We start from the raw sequence: 24715 nt of genomic DNA on the forward strand, positions 1-24715 counted from the left end.
GAATTGGGGTGCATGAGAGAAGAGTTGATGCAAGAAAAATGTGCCCGTCTTGCTGCCAGCTCTTCCTAAGTTGTTGTAGGATACAGACTTTTGTGAACCTCTTTTCCAACAGTGGATGTTGGATCACATTCATGGATGTAGACAGGCATACTGTTTACTCTCCACAGATGCTACCTGACCTGAGTATTTCCAGCATTTTCTGTTTTTATTAGATTTCCAATCTCCGCAGTATTTTGCTTTAGAAGAATTAAATATCTATTGCAGCTCATTAATGGTTTTCATACCTCTGCTAAAGGGGTTGATTGAACAGTTGCTGATAAACTAAACAGAGCAAAGCAACTAACCATTCCCAAATGTTTATTTCACCAAGGTGCTTGTAAATTACTATCTACTAAACCAGCAGGTTGGAATTGGAGGAAATCAGTTCTCAGCAGGTCATCCGATTAAAATAGATAGCCTGCATTGCATTAATTAATTAGAATTGGGAAAGAAAATAATTTAAAATCAGTTAGTGAAATACAGGTAATGACCATCATGAGGAGGCTGCAGTGAAACATCATTTAGCAGGCATAATCCTACTACTGATTAGTGCAGCACCGTGGCATCTTCCATTTGGCCTGTTCTGTCTTTATGACCTGATCACCCTGGCCTACCCCAGGATTACCATATTGACACCATATTTATTCCAGATACCAACCAGATCAACACAGCTCCCTTGACTTTAAACACAAACCTCAGGTAAACATACATAGGCAAAATAAGTTTATGATATTAGTTTGCTCCTATACAAGATGTTTAATAAACTGTATTCATGAAACCTTTGTTCACACATCCCCTCTAGAAGTTACCTAATCGCACAACTAAGGGGAGGCAGATAATATTCAACTAGTATGCAAATAGTTATTTTTCTAAGCACACCCCTGAATACATGGACAGTAATATATAGTCACTTGTCTCCATATACAAAACAGTGTAAAGTGATAAAGGATAGGTTAAACTAAGCAGTCACACACAGTTTAACTTGCTTGGTGAATGCTTACAAGAAACAATGAAATGAAAATTCAGAGAATTCATATCTGCTCATTGTTCTACATTCAGAATAGTGGGCCTGGTGAGAACATGCTTCCGGCAGTGGCATGCATTGAGAAGAGCATGAACAGCCCATTAGCGCTTACTTCAGCGGCAATTCTGTGCTATCATGTAGTGTACAAAAATCACTCCAGGCTCCATCTTGAAGCCAATGAGCTTCCAACACCTTCACCAATGGAGACTCAAGACACTGAAGCCATACAGCTCACTGGCCGGCTGCAATAATAAAATTAATTACATATGCATGCACAATCTTTAACAAAGTGAATCAACAGTGTTTGCTTTCCAATTTAATACCTTTACATGTGTGTGGGTTTAAAGCTCTACAGCTTTAGCTGTTGTGACAAACGTTTTGATTGAAAGTGGCTAAACATGTAATAATTAGATTACGGGTTTGGATATTATCATCATCATCATAGGTGGTCCCTCGAACAAGGATGACTTACTTCCACATGAGTTCACAGATGTTTCAATGAAGGACCCAATGTTTCAGTCCTGAACTCCAATTGAGGGGGTAGAAGATGCCTGTGCGTGGATTTTTTTTAAACGTGCGGTGACCGTTGCACACTAGCCACCACAGGCTTGACAGAGCTAGGCCTTTATCCAGTGGCAAGGGTTAACCAGGTCGACTGGAGACCTGCTCTGCTGTACAGACCTAGGGCACACACATATTACAGTGTGGGTTGGCCCGTGCTGCACCTGGGCCCTCGGCCGTTTGGAGCGTGGGACTGAACAACAGTGCTGGTGGCCACATCACGTTCCCCGGGCAGGGCGGGGCCCGAGTAATGAGAGGTAAAGATGGTGACCCGAGACTCGCAGCAATAAAATGAATCCCATGTTTATAGACTGCTGTAGCTAAGCATATTAAGATTAGCAGTATCACCAGGACAAACAATTAATGTTAAATTTAAATTTTGATATTCAATAATGTAAAATTATTAACCTTGCTGCTCAACTTTTTTCGACTATAGTTGGATTCATTGAGATAACAACTTGCACTTATATTACACCGTTATCATAGAAAAAAGTCCCAAGGCACTTCCAGAGGTGTAATCAGACAAAAATGGACACTGAGAAAAGGAAGGAAATATGAGGAGAGGTAACCAAAAGTTTGGTCAAAGTAGTGCATTTTAAAGAGGACCTTGAAAGGTGGAGGAGGAGGTGGAGAGCAATCTTCCCTTTAATTTATTTTGGAAGCGCGGGGCCTTTAGAGGACCGCCCGGTCCATTCAAAATACCGTGCACGTGCAGTTTTTCATATTTAAACAGTTTTTCCTGTTTTTCCTATTTTAAAACCGACTACGCCAGAGCTGCAGAGTGCTGCGCGGCCACGCAACTTAAAGGGAACATTGGTGGAGAGGCGGAGGGTTTTAGGAAGAGAATTCCACAGAGTGGGCATAAACTGCTGAAGGCCTGGCTGCCAATGGTGGGGTGCACAGAAGGGTTTGGGGAGTGGGCTGATGGAGGTTACAGAGATGGGGATGGATGGGGCCAGTAAGGGATTTAAATTTGTGGATGTGAATTTTTAATTGGAGACCTTAGGGGACCGGGAGCCAATGTAAGTCATCAAGGACAGGACTGATAGGCGAGTGGAGTGGATCTGGTTTGGGATAGGGTACAGGCAGCAAAGTTTTGGATTAGCTGAAGTTTATGGAGAGTGGAGGACAAGAGGTCAAATAGAGCTTTGAAATAGTCGAATCTGAAGGTGGCAAGGGCAATAGATGAGGGTTTAACTAATTTACTGGAATTCTTTGAGGATATAACGAGCATGGTGGATAGAGGTGTACCGATGGATGTGGTGTATTTAGATTTCCAAAAGGCATTCGATAAGGTGCCACACAAAAGGTTACTACAGAAGATAAAGGTACGTGGAGTCAGAGGAAATGTATTAGCATGGATCGAGAATTGGCTGGCTAACAGAAAGCAGAGAGTCGGGATAAATGGGTCGTTTTTGGGTTGGAAATTGGTGGTTAGTGATGTGCCACAGGGATCGGTGCTGGGACCACAATTGTTTGCAATATACATAGATGACCTGGAAGAGGGGACAGAGTGTAGTGTAACAAAATTTGCAGATGACACAAAGATTAATGGGAAAGCGGGTTGTGTAGAGGACACAGAGAGGCTGCAAAGAGATTTGGATAGGTTAAGCGAATGGGCTAAGGTTTGGCAGATGGAATACAATATTGGAAAACGTGAGGTCATCCACCTTGGGGAAAAAAAAACAGTAAAAGAGAATATTATTTGAATGGGGAGAAATTACAACATGCTGCGGTGCAGAGGGACCTGGGGGTCCTTGTGCATGAATCCCAAAAAGTTAGTTTGCAGGTGCAGCAGGTAATCAGGAAGGCGAATGGAATGTTGGCCTTCATTGCAAGAGGGATGGAGTACAAAAGCAGGGAGGTCCTGCTGCAACTGTACAGGGTATTGGTGAGGCCGCACCTGGAGTACTGCGTGCAGTTTTGGTCACCTTACTTAAGGAAGGATATACTGGCTTTGGAGGGGGTACAGAGATGATTCACTAGGCTGATTCCGGAGATGAGGGGGTTACCTTATGATGATAGATTGAGTAGACTGGGTCTTTACTCGTTGGAGTTCAGAAGGATGACGGGTGATCTTATAGAAACATTTAAAATAATGAAAGGGATAGACAAGATAGAGGCAGAGAGGTTGTTTCCACTGGTCGGGGAGATTAGAACTAGGGGGCACAGCCTCAAAATACAAGGGAGTCAATTTAAAACCGAGTTGAGAAGGAATTTCTTCTCCCAGAGGGTTGTGAATCTGTTTGTGGGTCTGAATCTGTTTCTTTGCCCAAGGAAGCAGTTGAGGTTAGCTCATTGAATGTATTCAAATCGCAGATAGATAGATTTTTAACCAATAAGGGAATTGAGGGTTATGGGGAGCGGGTGGGTAAGTGGAGCTGAGTCCACGGCCAGATCAGCCAGGATCTTTTTGAATGGCGGAGCAGGCTCGAGGGGCTAGATGGCCTACTCCTGTTCCTAATTCTTATGTTCTTATTTCAGAGGCAGATGGGTTGAGACAGGGGCAAGCGATGTTACGGAGATAGGCGGTCTTTGTGATGGAGAGTATATGTGGTCAGAAGCTCGGCTTGGGGTTGACCAGGATGTCAAGACTACAGTTTGATTCAGTCTGAGACAATGGTCGGGAAGAGGATGGAATTGGTGGCAAGGGTACAAACTTTGTGGTGGGGACTAAAGCCAGTGGTTCGGATTTTGCGATTCGCAGCAAACGCACAGTGCTCGCCATTCATTTCAGCTGCCCACAGACTTTTGTGAGCTTTTGAGCGGCAACTTAGTCATCGAGCATCTGAAACAGCGTGGCGCCCTCTGCAGGGGATCTGGGACCTGTGTGAATAGGGAAAGCAACAGCGTGTCTTCTCAACCAATGAGATTGAAGAATCCTCACTGAGCCACACAGGAAGTGTATGTTAGAATATTTAAATCGATGTAAAATCATGTACAGAAAGTGAAAAATAAAAAGAGGGAACGAAATTTGGGATTGTGAGAGAGAAGAGACAGAATGAAAATGTTTTAAAAAAATTAAGTTTTAATTTTTTTAATCCTCAATAACAATTAAAATCTGAAGGAATGAGACTCCACATTTGGAAAAGTTAATTTTCAGTGACAGAGATTGCTTGGCAGTAATTAAGACTTATCAAGCTGTTAAAAATTCACTTAACACTTGAATAGACAAGCCCTTACCTTTTCTGGCATGTTTAGTGGGTATCTAGTGGGTAAGTACCGCAACTTGACACCCTTACATGTATTTCAATGCCTAGTCTATTGGCGATACCGGTGTACCAAAGCCTGTGAAAGGCCAGTCAAGCCGGACAGCAACTTCCGCATTTCCGTATTTCACTGTGCATATGCGGACGTCAGAAGTTCTGTCCGATTTACTCCATAATAACGGTGAGCGCCAATAGTCTCACCGTTATTCTTACCACAAAATCCGGGCCAATGTCTTACTGATATTTAACTGGAGAAAGTTGTGATCGATCCAAGATTGAGTATCAGATGAGCAGTCTGAAACGACAGGTAGTAGAGGGGTTGAGAGATATGTTGGAGGGTGAGCTTTTTGATGGATGAGGAGTTAATTTCAGGAAGAGTAGAGTTAACAGCGGTTATGATAGCAAAATGGACAGTACCTTATGTGATGGAAGCACTTCTAGACTTCATGCATGACCAGTGGTTATGTAGGTACATATCAAAATAGTGTCAGCTGTGGCTCAGTGAGAAGCACACTCGCCTCCGAATCAGAAGCATGTGCGTTCGTGTCCAGGGATTTATGCATGAAAAATCTATGCCGACACGCCAGTGCAGTGCTGAGGGAGTGCTGCACTGTCGGAGGTGCCGTCTTTCGGATGAGACGTTAAACCGAAATCCCGTCTGATCTCTCAAGTGGATGTAAAAGATCCCATGGCACTATTTCAAAAAAGAGCAGGGGAGTTATATATTTGCATTGAGATTAGACAATTCTGATTCATTTACTTGGCAATTAAGTACTGAAAAGGTTAATTTAAAGCCAGAACCATCTGAAAACCAAAAAGGGTGCTCAGTTTCTGTTTAATGAATAGCCTGCATTAATTTACTGATAATTTGAAGGGAACAAAAACTGTTCAAACACGTTGCAGTTCATGGAACTGGGATTTTTGCAAATGTTCTGTGCTCTTAATTCTGCACATGTTTACTGCACCTGGAAGTCAGTTGTATTAGTGGTTTAATAAATACAATATTCATTTATTTCTCCACATTTGTTTGACTTTGTAACTTTGGCAATATTTAGCCACCGAAGCCATAAATTGCTCCTAATCTTTATTTTTGGGTTGATCCGACTTACTTTTGATAGTTTGTTCCCAAAACGGTATTAGTAGCGCCTCTTATATCACCGTGTCCAGTCCAATTTCAGAACACCAAATCCAATTAACTTCAGTATTTCGGAACCGTCATCAATCGCGCTGGATACCTAACGGATGATCTTCAAAAACTTATATTGACTGGACAGAACAGCTTTTAGTTAGATGTAGGCGTTATTGAGACCCTTGTCAATGAGATTTGACGGGAGGCGTTATGAATTGCCTTTTGTAAAAGCACACATTTTTACACCAGTTAAATACTGGGATATTGAAAAGCTATATTCTGGTGACCAATCAACACGTCGGTGGCTTTCCTACGTTGACTCTAAATTGATGCTATGCGCTTCACAGATTGAGAACGAACTTCAATTGATTACTCGCCTCCAAGAGTCACATCCTAAGAAGGTCAGCCAGTCTCCAATAGATAGCCAGATTATTTTCCACAATAAAAATGAGATTCTGTAATGGGTCTCCAGAAGCCCACAACCGCTGATAACGGAAAGAGCCACTCAGCTGAGTCAATGACCTCCCCCCCCCCCCCCATCTCAGCAACAACTGGAGCACCACAGCTAACGGCTCCTGAAAGGCTTTTGAAGTCGAAACTGAGTGCTTGTGCTTTAAGTCACTAGTTCACAATTAAATGTCAAGATTCGAAAGAAAAAATTACAACTTAATACAGATCCATTCGGCAACCTCTGAGGTTGGGTGGGAGTGACTGAGGAACAGTTGAAATTCCTGCGACGTGTTAAGTAATAAAAGATAAGAATGCCTAAACAAAAAGGAACCTATTTATAGCCTTGAGAGTTTTTTTCTGGAAGGATGGAGAAATATAGTGTGCAACCTATTAAATGTTTCTGACTGATTAGATTTGATTTGCCCCGGAAAAAAATGTCTCCATCGAAATTAAACTTGAAGTTAATAAGGGGAAGGTACCGAGTATGTAATCCCTTCATAGAATGTTACAATCCGAATCAAAAATAGGGGTAGAGTGTGTGTATTGTAGGAAGAAATCGAGTTGCATTAGTTAATATAATGAGAAGTGTTTGAAGAACTGTCGCTCAGATTGGTGTATTTTAAAGTAACAGGATAGAGATCAGGCTTAAAGCACCAATGTAAACTCCCCAGGTGTGAAAGCCCTGACTCTAGACAGTGCATCTCTACCTGGTAAGAATATTTCATTGGCAAGGAGCACAATTTGAATAAAGCTGCTGTCAAAACGCTTATATTGATTGTATAGCTAATGGTTACAATGTGCTTATAATATTTAATATAAGCAGTCATTTTATGATCGAAATAAAGTTGGTATAAATTATACTCGGGAAGGTTTCACACTTAAACATTAGAGTCTTTTAAGGGACACAGCAACAATGTAGTAAACTATATATGAATAAAATAGCCCAGGACTACACCCTATGGGAACATTTATTTGAAAGTAAATATTTAGTGAAGACGTTTTAGCTTACCGCTTTGTAAGTCCGCTTCTGTCCGGCGTGTTTCGCCGTCTTTCCAGTCTCTGTTCCCATTTCCACGTGCATAGAATAAATGATGTCGAAAAAATCTTCCACCACAGCCACGCGTTTCAGAGAGATGCTCTCTTTAGCTGTGACTCCATCTCCAGTCTGTGAAAGCACATTACAATATTCACCAGCAGCAATGGTTTCAGAAATATCAGACTGTGCATCACAGCTGGGCGTATTTATTCAACTGGCGAGCAACCAACAGAGCAGCGATAGATTATTAATGCTATCAGTTATCACAAAGCAGGCAAACACACATTATACATTTCAGATCAGATTGTGGTAAAACGGAGACAAGAATCGAGAAATAAAAGGATACACAAGGACCACTAGAAATCTAACTTGGCCCATTAGCAAATTTCCATTGAAAGCAAAAATATGACTATTTCTAATTCCTCCGATTACTCTATACCTCATTGAATAGACAGAGCACAAGAAACGTCCTGTACTTTACTACACACAGTTTCAATTGCTTAATTTTTCGCTTAAAATAGCAGTAAAGATTTGACTTCAAATTGACTGTAAACGTGGATTATTACATGAGCTTCATGCTTTATACATAAAACAGTTAATCACAACTCTGGCCGACCTGTCTCCTATTTTTTGCAGTTATAACTCAATTCAAAAATAGGATTTAAAATGTATCATTCGTAGTATTTATTTGATATATCCAGTTAAATAGAATAAACCAAACTGGAAACAAACACAAGTGTATCTTTTAATAATTTCTAATAATTTTAAAATCTTCACACTAATAGGAGGCTGGACGTGGTTATTTAGTGCTTTAAGGCAACGAATTTTGTCTTTAGCCGCTGAGTGTACTTAAAAGACAATGTTCATATGTAAAGGTTTAGTGACAAGGCTGAGGATTAACAGGAATATGAATTAAACGGCTCATTAATCACATCAGCCATTATTTTTCATTTAAAATAATTTCCAATTTATACCCCGCCCCCAGCAACTTCGCGCCTAAGTGTTGAATCTCACAGTTAATTATTGTCTGATACATCCGAACTGAGCAATGTGGGAACATATTAATCACCGGTATGATACATTAGATTTTTTTTTAAGTGTTACCTTACAAATAGTGTCGTTGCTTCCAGCTGCAAACGCAAGTTTTCTGGAGCCAGCTACACTAGAGCATCAGTATAATGTCCATGCAAGTCCTGAATTGATCGAAATAGTTACTGCCCAATCTGGAAAAATACCTGTGCCATACACGGTATTAAGATATGCATATTGACCTGTGTGAGGCAGCTATTTGTGAATAATGTTGCGTACCTTTAAATTAGACATCATCAGTGTCTCTTTAAAGTGCTGGGTTGCATAATTTTCCAGTACTCTCAGTTCCTGAGTGGAAACATTGTGGGTTCAAGTCCCACTGCAGGATTTGGGCACACTGTTCAGACTGACTCTTAAGTGCAGCTCTATTGGAATGTTGCATTTTTAGGGTGTTACGTTTTGGATCACATTAAATCAAAGCCTGCTCTGCCAGTTCAGATCCCAAGGCACATTTTTCAAAAGAGCAAAGACTATTCCTGGTGACTTGGTCAACATTCCTCCCTCAACCAAAACAGATTAACTGGTCATTCATCTCATTGTTGTTAGTTGAACCCTGCTGTGCACAAATGGCTGCTGAGTTTGCCTACATAACAACAGTAATAGTACTTTGGTGGCTGTGAAGCGCTTTGGGATATCGTGGGAACATGAAAGGGAGTATATAAATTCAATTTTTAAAACAAATATTTGCACTTATTGGTTCTGAAAAACGTTAGCAGTTCAGGCCTAGGACAAGTCTAGTTGAATTGCAAGCTGCAGACATGAATAAATAAGGAACTAGGATATCTTATTACTTTATGATTTAAAAAAAATTCACATACACATTTGACGCATTTAGTCGTTTTGACAATACTGTCAGTAATCTGAGATCAGTCATTTTGGCCTATCTATTGCTCCACATTCTAAGCAAGATGTCGAGCACCACACTATATAAATATCAGATAGTGAATGATCTTCCAAACAAATCTTATTTTCCAGTAACAGAAAGTTATTGTACTGAACAATTTTGATGGATCACCTATTGGTGACTATTAATTTAATCAGGCAATACAGAATTCATAAATAAAACCAACAATGAAACCACTCAAAAAATAGCAGATCAAAAGAAAAATGTAAAATTAAAATAAATGTTGGAAGTAACAAGATCCATCAACATCTGTAAAAATAAAGGACTTGTTCATATTTACAGTGGGCCCTTCTTCATAATTGCTTCAAGGGAAATGGAGAACCTCAGACCACAGATGCCACAGTAGCAGTTCTCAATGAAAAGAGAGAATGCAAAAGGCCTGGAGGATGGTGAATGCTAAATACAGGAATAGATTCTCTCCAAGGGTCTATGTGACAAACATGAAGCAGCACTGTCTTATGATCTGGTACCGTACTCATTAAATATGGCTATCTTTGAAAACCTTGCATATGGTATGCACTTCCTGCACACAGTAAGCTTACTTACTGTGTCATGATTGTATAATAGAAACTCTATTGTCAACATGTAACAAGGAAAAACCCTATGTCAATATTTTAAAATGGAGAAAAATCATGTCAACTTTTTATCACAGTCTGTTGCTGCACCAATCAAATCAGTAAAAATTATTTATCTAAACATCTTGGCCTGAGGTTTTTAAGTAACTGAAATTTCTAATGTCCAAAATTTTAAAAATACATAACAATATTTACTGACTAAATTGTCCTTTGTGTCTTTTAATACCTTAATTAAAAATGTTACTTTAAGGCCTCACCCTCTTTTTTAAAAGAATGGGCTTCGTCCAGATAGTATTACCTGACAGCAGTTGCAGAGCTTTCAACCATATTTTCACAGCATTTAATCTCTTATCAAAATGTGTTGAAAGTGTGTTCCCCTCCTGCGAGTATTTGATAGTTTATTTGCTTTTTCCAAAAGTCTTTGAAAGAAACTGGAGATCAAATTGTCAAAGCTACATTTCAGGCAAATCAGGCATTTATTTCTATTCTGGATTGGTCTGACAGACAGCAGTACCCGTCACATGTGTTTGTCACAGGAAATTGTGCACACTCAGTCTATGATTTTATGTCCACTAATTTTAATAAGCAGAAAAGTTATATTTAAATTTTTACAGCAAGAATGTAAAGACTAATAGAAACATAGAAAATAGGTGCAGGAATGGGCCATTCGAGCCTGCGCCACAATTCAATATGATCGTGGCTGATCATGCAACTTTAGTACCCCATTCCTGCTTTCCCTCCATACCCCTTGATCCCTTTAACCGTAAGGGCCACATCTAACTCCCTTTTGAATATATCTAATGAACTGGCCTCAACAACTTTCTGTGGTAGAGAATTCCACAGGTTCACAACTCTGAGTGAAGAAATTTCTCCTCATCTCGGTCCAAAATGGCTTACCCCTTATCCTTAGACTGTGATCCCTAGTTCTGGACTTCCCCAACATCAAGAACATTCTTCCTGCATCTAATCTGTCCAATCCTGTCAGAATTTTATATGTTTCTATGAGTTCCCCTCTCATTCTTCAAAATTTCAGTGAATATTAGCCTAGTCGATCCAATCTTTCTTCATATGTCAGTCCTACCATTCCGGGAATCAGTCTGGTGAACCTTCGCTGCACTCTCTCAATAGCAAGAATGTCCTTCCTCAGATTAGGAGACCAAAACTGTACACAATATTCAAGGTGTGGCCTCACCAAGGCCCTGTCATGATGGAGAAAGTGGTGGGGAGGTACAAAAGGGACTACTGATTGGTCAAGAAGGAGGCTGATGGCAGGAACACAGTGGGGAGTTAATGGTTCATAAAAAGCCAACAGCAGTTTAGATCCAATCTTACTGGTTCCCCTCTCCCACAGGCTGTTAGGCTTGTCCCCCAATATTATCTGATTCCAGAGACCCTTCAATACTCCTAGACTGTTCCCTCCCCAATGCTCAAGACACCCCCCTCCTCAATAGTTCTTGACCCCAGTCTCACCCACTTTGAGATCCTGGAACTCCCTCTCAATGATCAAAAACCCCTAGATCCTATTTCCATTGCTTCCTTGGGAGGACAGGGCCAGATGAGATAAGGGAGGACAATCCTAAACATGCTGTAAGGCATAGTCAATTATAGAACTCATGTGTAATGGCTATGAGAAAACCCCTGACAGGTGAGAGACAACAGAAGGTTTGGCCTTTTCCCATGGCTTAAACAAAGAACTCGACATGTCATTGGGCACCTTGTTTTTAAGGGGAACCCTTACAGGTTAAATGGTCTTGTCAATATTTTACCCCAGGCCCATCCCTAAAAAGAGAATAAAGAGCCTTTAGCACAGACGATGGAGTAAGGACTCCTGAGAGTGGAGTTAATGCTGGCTTTGGTCTAACATTCTTGGGCAGTTCAGAAAGAGAGTAGTAAAAGAAGAGTTGTTCATGCTTGCCAGCCATCTGTCCGATTGGGACTGGTACCAGCTACTTGTCATGGTTATATGTTTTTGCTATATAACTAGTGTGTTATATTCCATTCTAAACTCCTGATTAAACACAATATACCCGCCATATTTGTTTGCACTCGATCCTGATGATTATTTCAAAAACTAGAGATGATCACAATTCATGAATGTTTTCAGAGATTGCTTAGAACATTACAAACAACAACAACTTACATTTATACAGTCGCTTTAATGTAGTGAAATGTCCCAAGATGCTTCACAGGAGCATTATCAAGCAAAATTTGACACCAAGCCACAAAGAAATATTAGTACGTGACCAAAAGGTAGAGAAGTGGAGCAGTTTAGAGAGGGAAAACATTTACATCTTTCACGGAAGAATGAACAGAAATATGGAATTAAATCATTAAAGTACCAGCAAATTTCCCAGAATATAATTTAATAAAAATGGAATGTGACCCCCTTCAATCACTATAAAGCAATGGCAGGATGTTAACAAGTCCCACTACTTGACTTGAGCTCATAATCTAGGCTGACACTTCAGTATAGTACCACGGGAATGTTGCATTGGTGGAGATGTCATCTTTCAGCTGCTGCCTTGACCTTTACATGACAACAGTGTCTGTTCAACATAGAAAATATTTAAGAAGCTTCCCAAATTATCAAAGGAGAGATTAGGAGAAGTGACCAAAGATTTGGTCGAAGACGTGAGCTTTAGGGAGGGCCTTGAAGGAGGGGATGGAGGTGGTAAGGCACAGCAGTTTGGGGAAGGATTTCCAGAGAGTAGGACCAAGGTGACTGAAAGCACAACTACCACTGGTGGAGGGGGAAGGGTTGCAAAAGAGGCCAGAATCAGAGGACTGGATAGTTTGTGGGAAGATTTGTAGGCCTAGAAGAGGTTACATAGGTAAGGAGTAGCAATAGGGCCATGGCCAAGGACAATAATTTTAACTTGAAAGACTGGAAAACTGGGAGGCAATGCTGTGATGTGGAAATAGGACTTGGAAATAAGAGATGAGCAGCAGAGTTTTGGGGGAGCTGGAGTTAATAGAGGGAGGAGTATGAGAGACTGGCAAGGAAAACATTAGTGTAATGAAGTCTGGAAATGACGAGTCAAACAGTACTCCGAGATTGTGAACAATCTGATGCAGTCTGAGAGAGCAGCTGGGGAGATTTATGGTCAGTAAAGAAGGAGGAAGTCTGTAGCAGGAACAAAGACAATGGATTTAGCCTTCCAAATGTTTAATTGGAGGATGTTAGGTCTCACCCAAGACTGGATATCAGAGAAGTAATCCACATAACAACAGTAGTGGAGGGATCAAAAAAGGATAGAGTTGGGTCGAGTAGTATGTAGACAAGAGGATGGGGGTCAAGGATGGATCTTTGAGGGAATTCATAAGGGTAATGGCTGTGAGGGTGGGAAGAGAGGATATTGCTAGAAATGTTATGGCTACATTTGGATAGGTAAGAGTGGAACTAAGTGACAGTCGTCCTATGGGGATGGACAACTGAGGAAAGATGTTGAAAAAAGATGATATGATTAAATAAGCTTAGAGGTGTGGTGAAGGGCATAGGAGTCAAGGGTGTTTTCTTTGAGGAAGGTAGTGATGACAGCGGATTTGAAAGGGAACTGGACAGTGCCTGATGGGAGGTAGGTAATCATTTGTAAGATCAGCTAGCCTGGAGGCCAGGAAAGGACACTGGGTGATCAGGAATTTAGTGGGAATGGGGTCAAGTGAACAGGACATAGATCTCCTGGATGAGATTGGATAGAGTAGAGGAAGAAACTAGAGCAAGATGGTGGGGTGGGGGAGGAGGAAGTGATAGAAAGTAAAGCCAGATGGGAGAATTTGTTGAGAAAAAAGTTGTTTCCTATCTCAAGCTAGGCTTTGATCAATGCAATGATATAATATAATCATCCACAATTAGCAAGGGTCTTTTTTCTAAGTGACCAAACATATTGGAGAAGTGCCCAGACATTTTGGTTCAAAATTATTTTTTAAATACTTGCATTTATATAGTGCCTTTCACAACCTCAGCACATCCCGCAGCACTTTACACCCAATGAAGTACTTTTGCAGTGTAGTTACTGTTGTAATGTTGGAAACGCAGCAGCCAATTTGCACACAGGAAGCTCCCACAAACAGCAACCATATAATGATAATGACCAGATAATCTGTTTTGTTGTGTTGACTGAGGGATAAATATTGGCCAGGACACTGAGATAACTCCCCAGCTCTTCTTTGAAATAGCGCCATGCGATCTTTGACATCTACCTTGAGAGCAAACGGGGCCTCGATTTAACGTCTTATCTGAGAGACGGCACCTTCAACAGTGCAGTACTCCCGCAGTATTTCTGATAAAATTATGAGTTTTGATATAGTAAATAGGGAGAAACTATTTCCACTGGAGGAGGTAGGTAACCAGAGGATATAGATTTATGATGACTGCAAAGGAACCAGTGGGGAGATGAGAATTTTTTATAATGCAGCGAGTTGTTATGATCCAGAATGCATTACCTGAAAGGGTGATGGAAGCAGATTCAAAAGTAACTTTCAAAAAGGAAACATTTGCAGGCCCTTGAGGCAAGAGCAAGTGAGTGGAACTAATTGGATGGCTCTTTCAAAGAGCTGGCGCAGGCATGAAGGGCCAAATGGCTGCCTTCTGTGCTGTGTGATTCTACAAAAGTCAATCCCCATTTTAAATTCATACATTCTGTATGTTTATATTTCCACTATAAATTCCTGTGTCAATATTTATAATGGAAACTGCCTATGTAAATTTGTCACGTTGTAATTACAACCTCCACCAATGTGTGGCGCTAGAGCATCTCCACCAGGACGAGGTTGTAATTACAGTGTGACTAATTCACTTAAGCAATTTCAATTATAAATGTGAACTTAGGAAGTTATACTTTGAAAAATTGACAGGAAGTGTGTGCAAATGTAAGATTTTTAATATTGATAGATAGTTAGAGCATTTACTACAGATCTCACAAAACCAAATTATGATACTGACATCTCCCTTACAACTGACTAAAACCATTTGTATAAGATATTGAAACAAGATAACAAAATCAATTCCTGCCCAGTAAGAGCTGTCAAGTAGAAATGTATTTATTTTATATGTACTCCCAAATGATAAACACCTATTTTCCATCTGGGGACAGTTTCATCTAAGGAGTGTAAAATGGAGTATTTCGGTTTGATTTCACGCAAAATCTGTTTTGTAATCTGTGCCAACCTTGCAGTGTGTGTACAAACTAGACACCTGTCTCCAGGACAATAAAGTAATCACAGCTGTGTGTTCAAAGGTCAATTTGACTTCATATACAGAGTGCATGTTGTCGATGAAACTTTATGCATCTAATCCTGATGCACGAAATAAAACTCTCCTTGGGTAATGGGCACTTGGAGCCCTCATTTTAATGATGCGCTTGGTTTTTTTTAATGATTAGGACATACCCCAAGTAATTCTCTCCATGGTTTACGTTGAGCAGCAGAAATTTTTAGGTTTGAATACATTACCATCAAATAATTGGTCACATTTTATTTGTAGGAATATATCAAACATTTATTTAGGCTGCAACTGCTAGTTATACTACAACAGGAGCTGCTAGCAGGTGGGAAAAATGTTCTAGGCCCAGGAGAAGAATTCCTTTCAAATGTTTCTAAGCTACCTTCAGGAGTCCCTTTAAGGACCTATGCCTACTACCAAGGGGTGGAATGTACACAGTGTATGCTCCACCATTAATATCTCATAATCATATTGGGGTTCTATGTACATCATAGGTCCCGATTTACATATTACAAGTAAGCTTCTACATGTAACAGCCTTGGTCGCCCTTATGATGGCCCCAAACAAAATGGTGACAGGCAGATTGGGAGCAAGAATTGAGACTGCAATTTCAACCCCATTGCTGCCAGCAGAGACAATGGCCCAGATTTTCCATTCCCTGTGAAGGCGGTCTTAAGCCTTGTAAAAGGTTCCGCATGTTTCGGGTTTCCGCAAGGTTCGCCTTGACAGATCTACCGCATCAACTCGAAAATCACTTCGCTGGCGCAGAGTTGAGCTATTTACCCAACTACTGCCCAGCAAATGCTCACAAAACCCTTTTGCCTGGTAAAAGCAGGTGTAGGGCCTGTTTTCACCAGCGTAAGGGTTAATATAAATGTTAAGTTTTTAAAAATTGAATTAATAATCATACACAAACATTTAAAATTAGTTTATGTAAACTTTGGCCCGGATTGAAATGTATTTTTCGAAAAATTAAATTTTTATTGTAAATTATTGTAAAGGGGCTTTTAATTTAAAAACGGTAACATTTATTTTCAATATAAAAACAGAAAATGCTGGAAATACTCAGCAGGTCAGGCAGCATCTGTGGAGAGAGAAACAGAGTAACGTTTCAGGTCGATGACCCTTCGTCAGACTGGAAAAAGTTAGAGATGTAACAGATTTTTAAGCAAGTGTAGGGGCCGGGAAAAGGGGGAGGGGAGACAAGAACAAAAGGGTGATAGGGTGAAAGGCAGAAGAGATTAAGAGACAAAAGAGATGATGGTGAAAGGCAAAAGGAGATGGTAACGGGACCAGTTAAAAGACAAAAGACGAACCGAGAGTGTAATTTCCAGCATTTTTTGTTTTTATTTGATTTTCAGCATCGCAGTATTTTACTTTAACATTTATTTTTATTCTAGTTGTGTAAATTATTTAATTATTTGGGGATTCCGTTTGTAAATGGAATCTCCATAAGCATGATTAGGAATCCTCTTTTCTGATAGGAGGACTTGACCCACATGATCTCAGGGACGCTTCCGAACCGCCTGCATCCCTCAGATCCATGGGCCTTTATGCAGGCGCATGCCTGGGGGCCCAGGACCCAAAGTCTCCGAAGCCTGGGAGCCAGCAGGTAGGTGTGGATTTTTTTAAAATTGGGTCGGTGGCATACTCCGGAGGTACGCTTCCGGCCCATTGAAAATAGCCAGCCATGTTTTTCATAGGTATGCACACGTGTTGTGCTCCAATCGTCCAACATTCTGATGAGACGAGATCAATGTAAAATCAAGAAGCTAGTTTATTATACAGAATAAACATAATTGAACAGGATAGTGTAGCCAGATTTGTTTTCTTTAAAACTTCTTCTATAACATTTCATATGGAAGTATAAAACAACCAAAATGCACTACGCAATCCCATAGTGGTTAGAACTTTCCTTTCTTTTTGTCAGCCCCCACCTGCAAAGACTGACTAGTCTTAATTCCCAAATCAGACCAAACCCTGCCTCATACAGACTTTGCTGGAAAGACTCACTTCCTGACATATGTCCCTTTGTCCTCCTGTTCACAGAAAGGACTGTCCCTCTGACTTCCCTCCAGCCACGGTTAGGCCTATCATTTAAATTGGCTCTCGCCCTCCCCCACCACGACCCCAAGACTGGATTCTCAGAAGACAATCCAATGCAGTTGTATGCATGCCTCCTGGGCTCCTTCCCAACTATAGGTGTGAATGCCTGTTGGGAAACTGAGACAAGCCAATGAATTACATATTGTCCCTGGATGTGGATAACCTCTAATGCCTGTCTTATTAACATATCAATCTCCCTTTTGTCTCAGCAGCTGCAGCATTTGGCTTGGAGAAGGATTTTAAAACTGTGAACAATCTTTAATTTGAAACACACGCTTAAATGTAACTTATTTCTAAATCAGTTCTATGAAAAAATCCCTTGGAGGAGCGAGTCTCCCGCCGCTTCACTTAAGAGTCAGGTCATGCTTCCACAAACAACAAAAATTTGTATTTAATAAGCGCCTTTAACGTAGTAAAACGTCCTAAGGCGCTTCACAGAAGTGTTGTAAGGCACAAAAAAAAATTGACACTGAGCCACACAAGGAGAAATTAGGGCAGATGATCAAAAGCTTGGTCAAAGAGGTAGATTTTAAGGAGTGTCTTGAGGAAGGAAAGAGAGGTAGTGAGGCAAAGAGTTTTCGGGAGGAAATTCCAGAGCTTAGGGCCTAGGCAGCTGAAGGCATTGCCACCAATGGCTGAGCAATTAAAATCAGAGATGCTCACTCCCGATTCATGCGAGCATCAGTTCAAAGCCCAAACCACTTTCCACCAATATGTTTTATCAATATGCTGTTGAATTGTGTTCAAGCCATATAGTGTGAGAAGGCAGCTGTTGTTATCCAGTTATTTTATACTTCAAGCCAAACAACAAAGTACTCAAATGCCTTATTAATGTTCCCACTCTTCCTCTTAGGTGGTCCCTTGTATCGAGGGTGACTTGTTTCCACACTAAAAAGGGATGACTTCACAGATGTTTCGATGAGGACCTGATATTCCAGGTCATGAACTACATATTGATGGGTAGAAGATGCCTGTGCGTGGATTTTTTGATGGCTTGTTGCACACCAGCTAACATATGGGGTTGACAGAGCTAGGTCTTGCTCCAGTGACAAGGATTAACCAAGACGACTGAAGACCAGCTCTGCTGCACGGACCTAGAGCGCACACATATCGCAGTGTGGGCTGGCCCGTGTTGACCCAGGGCCCACGCCTTTTCTGGGCCCCGATCACATCGCTCGTGGGCTCCGATCACGTTGCTTGTGGACCCCGATCTCTCTCTCCACTCCTCTGCCCCAGTCTTTCGCCACACCTCCGCCACGATCATTCATTGCACCTCTGCTGTACCTGGGCCCCGCCGAAGTTCTTGCCCACACTCCAATCGGTGATGTCACCCAGTCGCCCTCCTCGAAGCCATCACCCTCCTGGAACGGCTCTCGCTGTATCTTGAAGTGGCATGCTCCTCCTCTTATACCCCCGACCTGCGGCTGGTGTTTCCTCGCAGGTCGGGGCGCCACATTTAACAGTGACTACGCTCCAGAACTACTTTATTGGCTGTAAAACATTTTGAGACTTCTGGTGGTCGTGAAAGATGCTATATAAATGTGAATCTTTCTCTTACTAGACACACTCAATGTAAACCATTAATTTACCTCAAAAGTATGAAAAGGGCTGGACAGTGACTGTTCTAGCTTAAGTTAATGTCTAAAGTAAGAATCATCTCACATATTTAACTTCCTGTAGTTATAGGATAATTCCTCAAATATATTTATGTATTTTTAAAGTAACATTAAATTTTGTTTGGTTCCAACAAAGGTAATTGAAATGTTTCACGTTTCCACCAGCTTGTTTAGCTTCTTTGGTGACTATTTAACCTACTTTCTCTATTTGTTATTTCCATATTACACTGTGAATAGAAGTTATTTATAATATTCTGTTGATAAATATCTCTCAATCTGAACAGTGTGTTCTTTCACAGAGAATATGCAAGACACTGACTATAAAGTGCTGAAATATTCAGTAAGACATGGCAAAGGATATCTAAAAACAATTAAATGCTAACTTGTACACACAGATGAATCTTTGTAATCACAGGATAATGCCAGTGGCAGGCAGTCATTGAAGTTGGGGACAAGATAAAGAAACACTGAAGAACTAACACAGAACTCATATCAAACATTTATTTCATGCAAGTGGGTTTGTGAACCAAAGGATTTACATCATATGATGAAAATTTGTCAGTTTTTGTTGGGTAAAGTACTTGGCACTTACTTGTCTGCCTATTTAATATTGACTGGTGTGTGAACTGAATCAGGGCAATGGAAAGCATTCAGTTTCAATTTTGGTGATTTAGATTGAATGTGAACCTCCCTTATCCAGCACCCTCGGGACCTGGCCTGTGCCGAATGAGGGATTTTGCCGGATGAGGTGAGGTTATCGACCCAAGGGGGGAGGAGGAAGGAGGTCGCCTGAGGTCGGGGGCGCGGGGGGGGGGGGGGGGGGGGAGGGGGGAGAGGAGGTCAGCGGCCTGAGCGGGCCCCGAAGTGTCGGTGCACAGAAAAGGGACTATGGTCTACTACTTACTCCATGTTGTGCACTTACCAACTGATGCAGTGGGGAAAACCACATTAGTTTTTTTTATTGCATTTGTGGCAGTGTTTGAAGCAATTAACTTATGTTAGCTTGGCCTAGTGGTAACACTCTTATCGGCGGCCAGGAATGGTGCCGGACGAGGGGTGGTGCCGGATAAGGGAGTCCTGGATAAGAGAGGTTCAACCTGTATAGCATAAAATGCAGCATAGTCAAAAACGAATGACCAAGTTAAAAAGAAACAGATAAATTAATGTAGCTTTCAATGACAAGTATATGAAAAAGACAAAATACAAAATCTATTTAATGAAAGAATATTGGCGATATTGGGGTAGAGTTTCCGCTTTGGGCACAATCGGCAATCTAGGCACAAATTGCGCTAATTTTCAGAAGTGATTTTATTTGCATAAGTTTCCGCTCAAACTCATTTTCATTTCATTTTCTTTTAAATTTGCATTAAAAAATATTAATTGATATTCCTCAAGAGTGGTAACCTGATGCAGTTTTATTAATACTGCTGAAAATGGGTTCACTACAAAAAATAAGCATTTTTAATCAGTGTCTAGTCCACCACCTGTGAGTAACCTTATTTGAAATAACTGAAAGTGACTTTTAAAAAACGATACCATTTCCTAATTACTGTGGTGTACACTAGTCAGCTTCTTAGTAAATTATTTTTTTAATATTTAAAATATTTTTTTTTTTTTAAAAAAGGTGCCCATTAGTGTCCTTGCGCCTAAAAACAAAGCTTAATTCTAAGAGCCTCCTTGAAGGCCCACAAATGGGTGCAATTAGCGGAAACTCTCCATGCAGATTAATTCGAGCTGGGGGCGATGTCGGCTTCCAGCGTGATTTTTGTTTAAACCAGCGCAATAGATCACGGAAACTCGATTTGCACTGGATATAATTTGCACTTGAAATTCCTCCATCTTTTTGCACTTGTTTTTTTTAAATCCCTCATTCAGCACAGGTCAGGTCCCGAGTGTAACCTGTAGTTGTCAAGTTATCACATTCAATCTAAATCACCAAGATTGAAACTGAATGCAGATTCCCAGGGTTTGTGCTTTCCATTGCCCCGATTCAGTTCACACACCAGTCAATATTAAATAGGCAGACAAGTAAGTGCCAAGTATTTTACCCAACAAAAATGGACAAATTTTCAAATCACTAAAAGTAGCAATACAGGTTAACAAGACCATAAAAAAAGCAAACGAGGCACTAGGGTTTATTTCTATTGGGGTAGAATTGAAAAGTAGTGAAGTTATGCTAAACTTGTATCTAACCTTGGTTAGACCACACTTGGGAGTACTGCATACAATTCTGGTCGCCATATTATAAAAAAGGATATAGAGGCACTGGAAAGTGTGCAGAGAAGATTTACAAGAATTATACCAGAAATGCGAGGGTATACTTATCAGGAAAGGATGAACAGGCTGGGTCTCTTTTCGCTTGCAAAAAGGCGGCTGAGGGGTGACCTAATTGAGGTTTTGATAGAGTGGATACAGAGAGGATGTTTCCACTTGTGTGGAAGAGCATAACTAGAGGCCATCAATATAAGATAGTCACCAGGAAATCAAATAGGAAATTCAGAAGAAACTTCTTCACCCAGAGAGTGGTGAGAATGTGGAGTGCTACAACAGGGAGTAGCTGAGGCAAATAACATAAATGCAATTAAGGGGAGGCTATATAAGCATATGAGGGAGAATAGAGGGTTATGTTGATAGATTTAGATAAGGAAAGATGTGAGGTGGGTCGAGTGGAGCACAAATGCTGGCATGAACTGGTTGGGCCGAATGGCCCGTTTCTGTGCTGTATTTCCTATGTAATCTTATGTAATATGCAGGCAGAATCCTGGGTTTTCCTGCTCCTTCTCCCGACGCAATACCCTGCCATGTAAATTGCCTGGGGTAAGAATCTCAGAAATCTCAAGATGAACAAGAGCAGCGCACTTCAAATTTTGCCCTAATAGTACCGAAGCAGCTCTCATCAAAGTCACAAATGACATCGTTTGTGACTGTGACAAAGGCAAATTATCCCTCCTCATCCTGCTTGACCTGTCTGCAGCCTTTGACATGGTTGACCGCTCTATCCTTCTCCAACGCCTCTCCACCGTTGTTCAGCTGGGTGGGATGCACTTGCTTGGTTCCATTCTTATCTTTCTAATCGTAGCCAGAAAATCACCTGCAACTGCTTCTCTTCCTGCCCCTACCTCTGGTGTCCGCCAAGGATCTATCCTTGGCCCCCTCCTATTTTGCATCTACATGTTGCCCCTTGACAACATCATCCGGAAACACAGCATCAATTTTTACATGTACAGTGATGACACCCAGCTGTACCTCACTACCATTTCTCTCGACCCCTCCACAGTCTCTAACTTGTCAGACTGCTTGTCCGACATCCAGTTATGGATGAGCTGAAATTTTCTCCAATTGAATATTGGGAAGGACCGAAGCCATTGTTTTCAGTCCCCAGCTCAAACTCCGTTCCTTAGCTACTGACTCCATCCCTCTTCCCAACTTCTGTCTGAGGCTGAACCAGACTGTTCTCAATCTTGGTGTCATATTTGACCCCAAAATGAGCTTTCGACCACATATCCACAGCATAACTAAGACCGCCTATTTCCACCTCCATAACATCGCCCATCTCCACCCTTGCCTCAGCTCATCCATTGCTGAAGCCCTCATCCACACCTTTGTTACCTCTAGACTTGACTATTCTAATGCACTCCTGGCTGGCCTCCCACATTCTACCATATGTAAACTAGAGATGATACAAAACTCAGCTGCCGGTGTCCTAACCCGCACCAAGTCCCGCTCACCCATCACCCCTGTGCTCGCTGACCTATATTGGCTTCCAGTTAAGCAAAGCTTCGATTTCAAAATTCTCATCTTTATTTTCAAATCCCTCCATGGCCTCGCCCCTCCCTATCTCTGTAATCTCCTCCAGCCCCACAACCTCTGGAATTCCCTGCCTAAACCTCTCCGCCTCTCTACCTCTCTTTCCTCTTTCACGATGCTCCTTAAAACATACCTCTTTGACCAAACTTTTGGTCACCTGCGCTAATTTCTAATTATGCGGCTTAGTATCAAATTTTTATCTCATAACAATCCTGTGATGCACCTTGGGACATTTCACTACATTAAAGGCGCTATATAAATAGAAGTTGTTGCTGTTGTTGTAAGGGCAGAGTGGAGAATAGGCCTCACAGTCTTGTTCTTTGGGAGTGCAGCAAGTAGACGAGCAGGGAATTGAGACAGGAGGAAAATAAGATATCAAACTAAGACTATGTCTGCTTGCACAGGTGGCTGTTAAAGACCAGTTGACACTACTTAAAGAAAGCCAAGGCATTCTCCTGGTATCCTGGCCAACATTCCTCCCTCAACTAATTGGTTATTCATCTCATTGATATTTATAGAAGCTGGATTTGCTCAAATGCATGCAACATTTGCTTACATAACAACAGTACTAAAGCTACACGCTCTAAACCAGAAATACAATGAGTAAAGATCAGAATAGTCAATAATCCTTTGAAAGTACACTTTTAGATATGAAAGGGGAGGGGCCAAACACCCTTTGGTTGGGGGGGGGGGGGTGGGAGGTTTCCACTCTATGCAACTAACCTCTAAAATTCAGTTCAAATATACATATGAAAAGAACAGATATTGTCTGAGATATGTGTCTGTTATGTAATCTGAACAAAATCCCCCAGGGCTATATGTGACATAACCATCCAAAACCAATTAATCACCACAGCAAAGAAACCTTGAAATGGAAAAAAAATTCTTTACATTGACAAAAATTAAATCAGAACTATTCAACTATCTATCCAAGGAATTACATAGTGTGGAGCACAGAACAGAAAGGTGTATTCCACGGTCAGTTAGAATGTCTTGTATTTAGTTAAGAGAGAGGATATGGACAATCTCCCACTTTGCTCCCATGATGCATACACATAGCTCTTACTGCACAAAGACAATGCTGCAAGAAGGTGCAAAAACAACTGATTCATTCGGTAGACACAGATGTTTTGTGCTTTTTGTGCTGCTGTCAACAAACTGAAATTGATGAACTCTGGATTGCTTTTGGAACTGGCAAGAACTTCCAGTAAATAGCTGTTCACAAAACTGCCAAGCATTTGTCAACCCATTCCTGCATGTAATCCCTTTAGGAGTATAACAGTCTCATATTTGCAGGCAGGTGCAAAAATATTCCTTAGACAATTTGTAATACTTTCCCTGTATTCCTGCAACTGTAATAAACATCAAGTCGCACATTAAAATTTTATGTTCTTGGAGAGATTTATCATAAACAAAACCAGCAATGTGACTTAGATTAATCAAGCTAGGAAGTAGCTCTTCACAAAAAGATCATTCCCCCAACCAAGGCAGTACAGAATCTGGAGCACACCAAAAGAGTCCCCAATCCAGAAGAATAACATTGTTAGGCTCACACCTTTTATTCTTGAACCATATTTATCTAGCCCAGAAAGATCAGAATGGAAACTCACAACAAAAGGATGGGAGCCACTGTGGTCCACTTTGCCTGAAGCCTGTTACAAATCGATTATTGCAGTTGCAAGACAGGGTGTTCAACACAATGCTGCAAGTGCAAAGTAGCTTTGAAGTGTACAGCCTAGTGCTTGTGATTTGAAGAATTACCTGTCAGTACTGTGCATAAAGCTGAATTGGGTCTTATTGGCTGACAGATAAAACGGAGATCACACTCCATAATTTACGTAACCTATACATTTCTATCATATGTAGACATTTTTCTGCACAGGTATATAGCTATCTTGTAGTTTTCTGTGAATGACATCCTCAATATGTGTCAAATGATGGCATAATGT

The 24715-nt window shown here is 41.0% G+C and overlaps 1 protein-coding gene across 2 annotated transcripts in view; it reads right to left on the reverse strand.

The window, feature by feature from the left end:
* nol4lb (nucleolar protein 4-like b) overlaps positions 1-24715 on the reverse strand; it is a 322631-nt gene that overhangs the window by 284130 nt on the left and 13786 nt on the right. The window contains exon 2 of one of the 2 annotated variants that reach the window (XM_070896203.1): positions 7422-7577. In XM_070896203.1, the coding sequence (XP_070752304.1) occupies positions 7422-7577 (156 nt within the window). Of the gene's footprint in view, positions 1-7421; positions 7578-24715 lie in introns of those variants that run through there. The other variant, XM_070896201.1, reaches the window with a different exon arrangement.

This window comes from Pristiophorus japonicus, chromosome 12, assembly GCF_044704955.1.
Source record: "Pristiophorus japonicus isolate sPriJap1 chromosome 12, sPriJap1.hap1, whole genome shotgun sequence".
Classification (NCBI taxonomy): Eukaryota; Metazoa; Chordata; class Chondrichthyes; family Pristiophoridae; genus Pristiophorus; species Pristiophorus japonicus.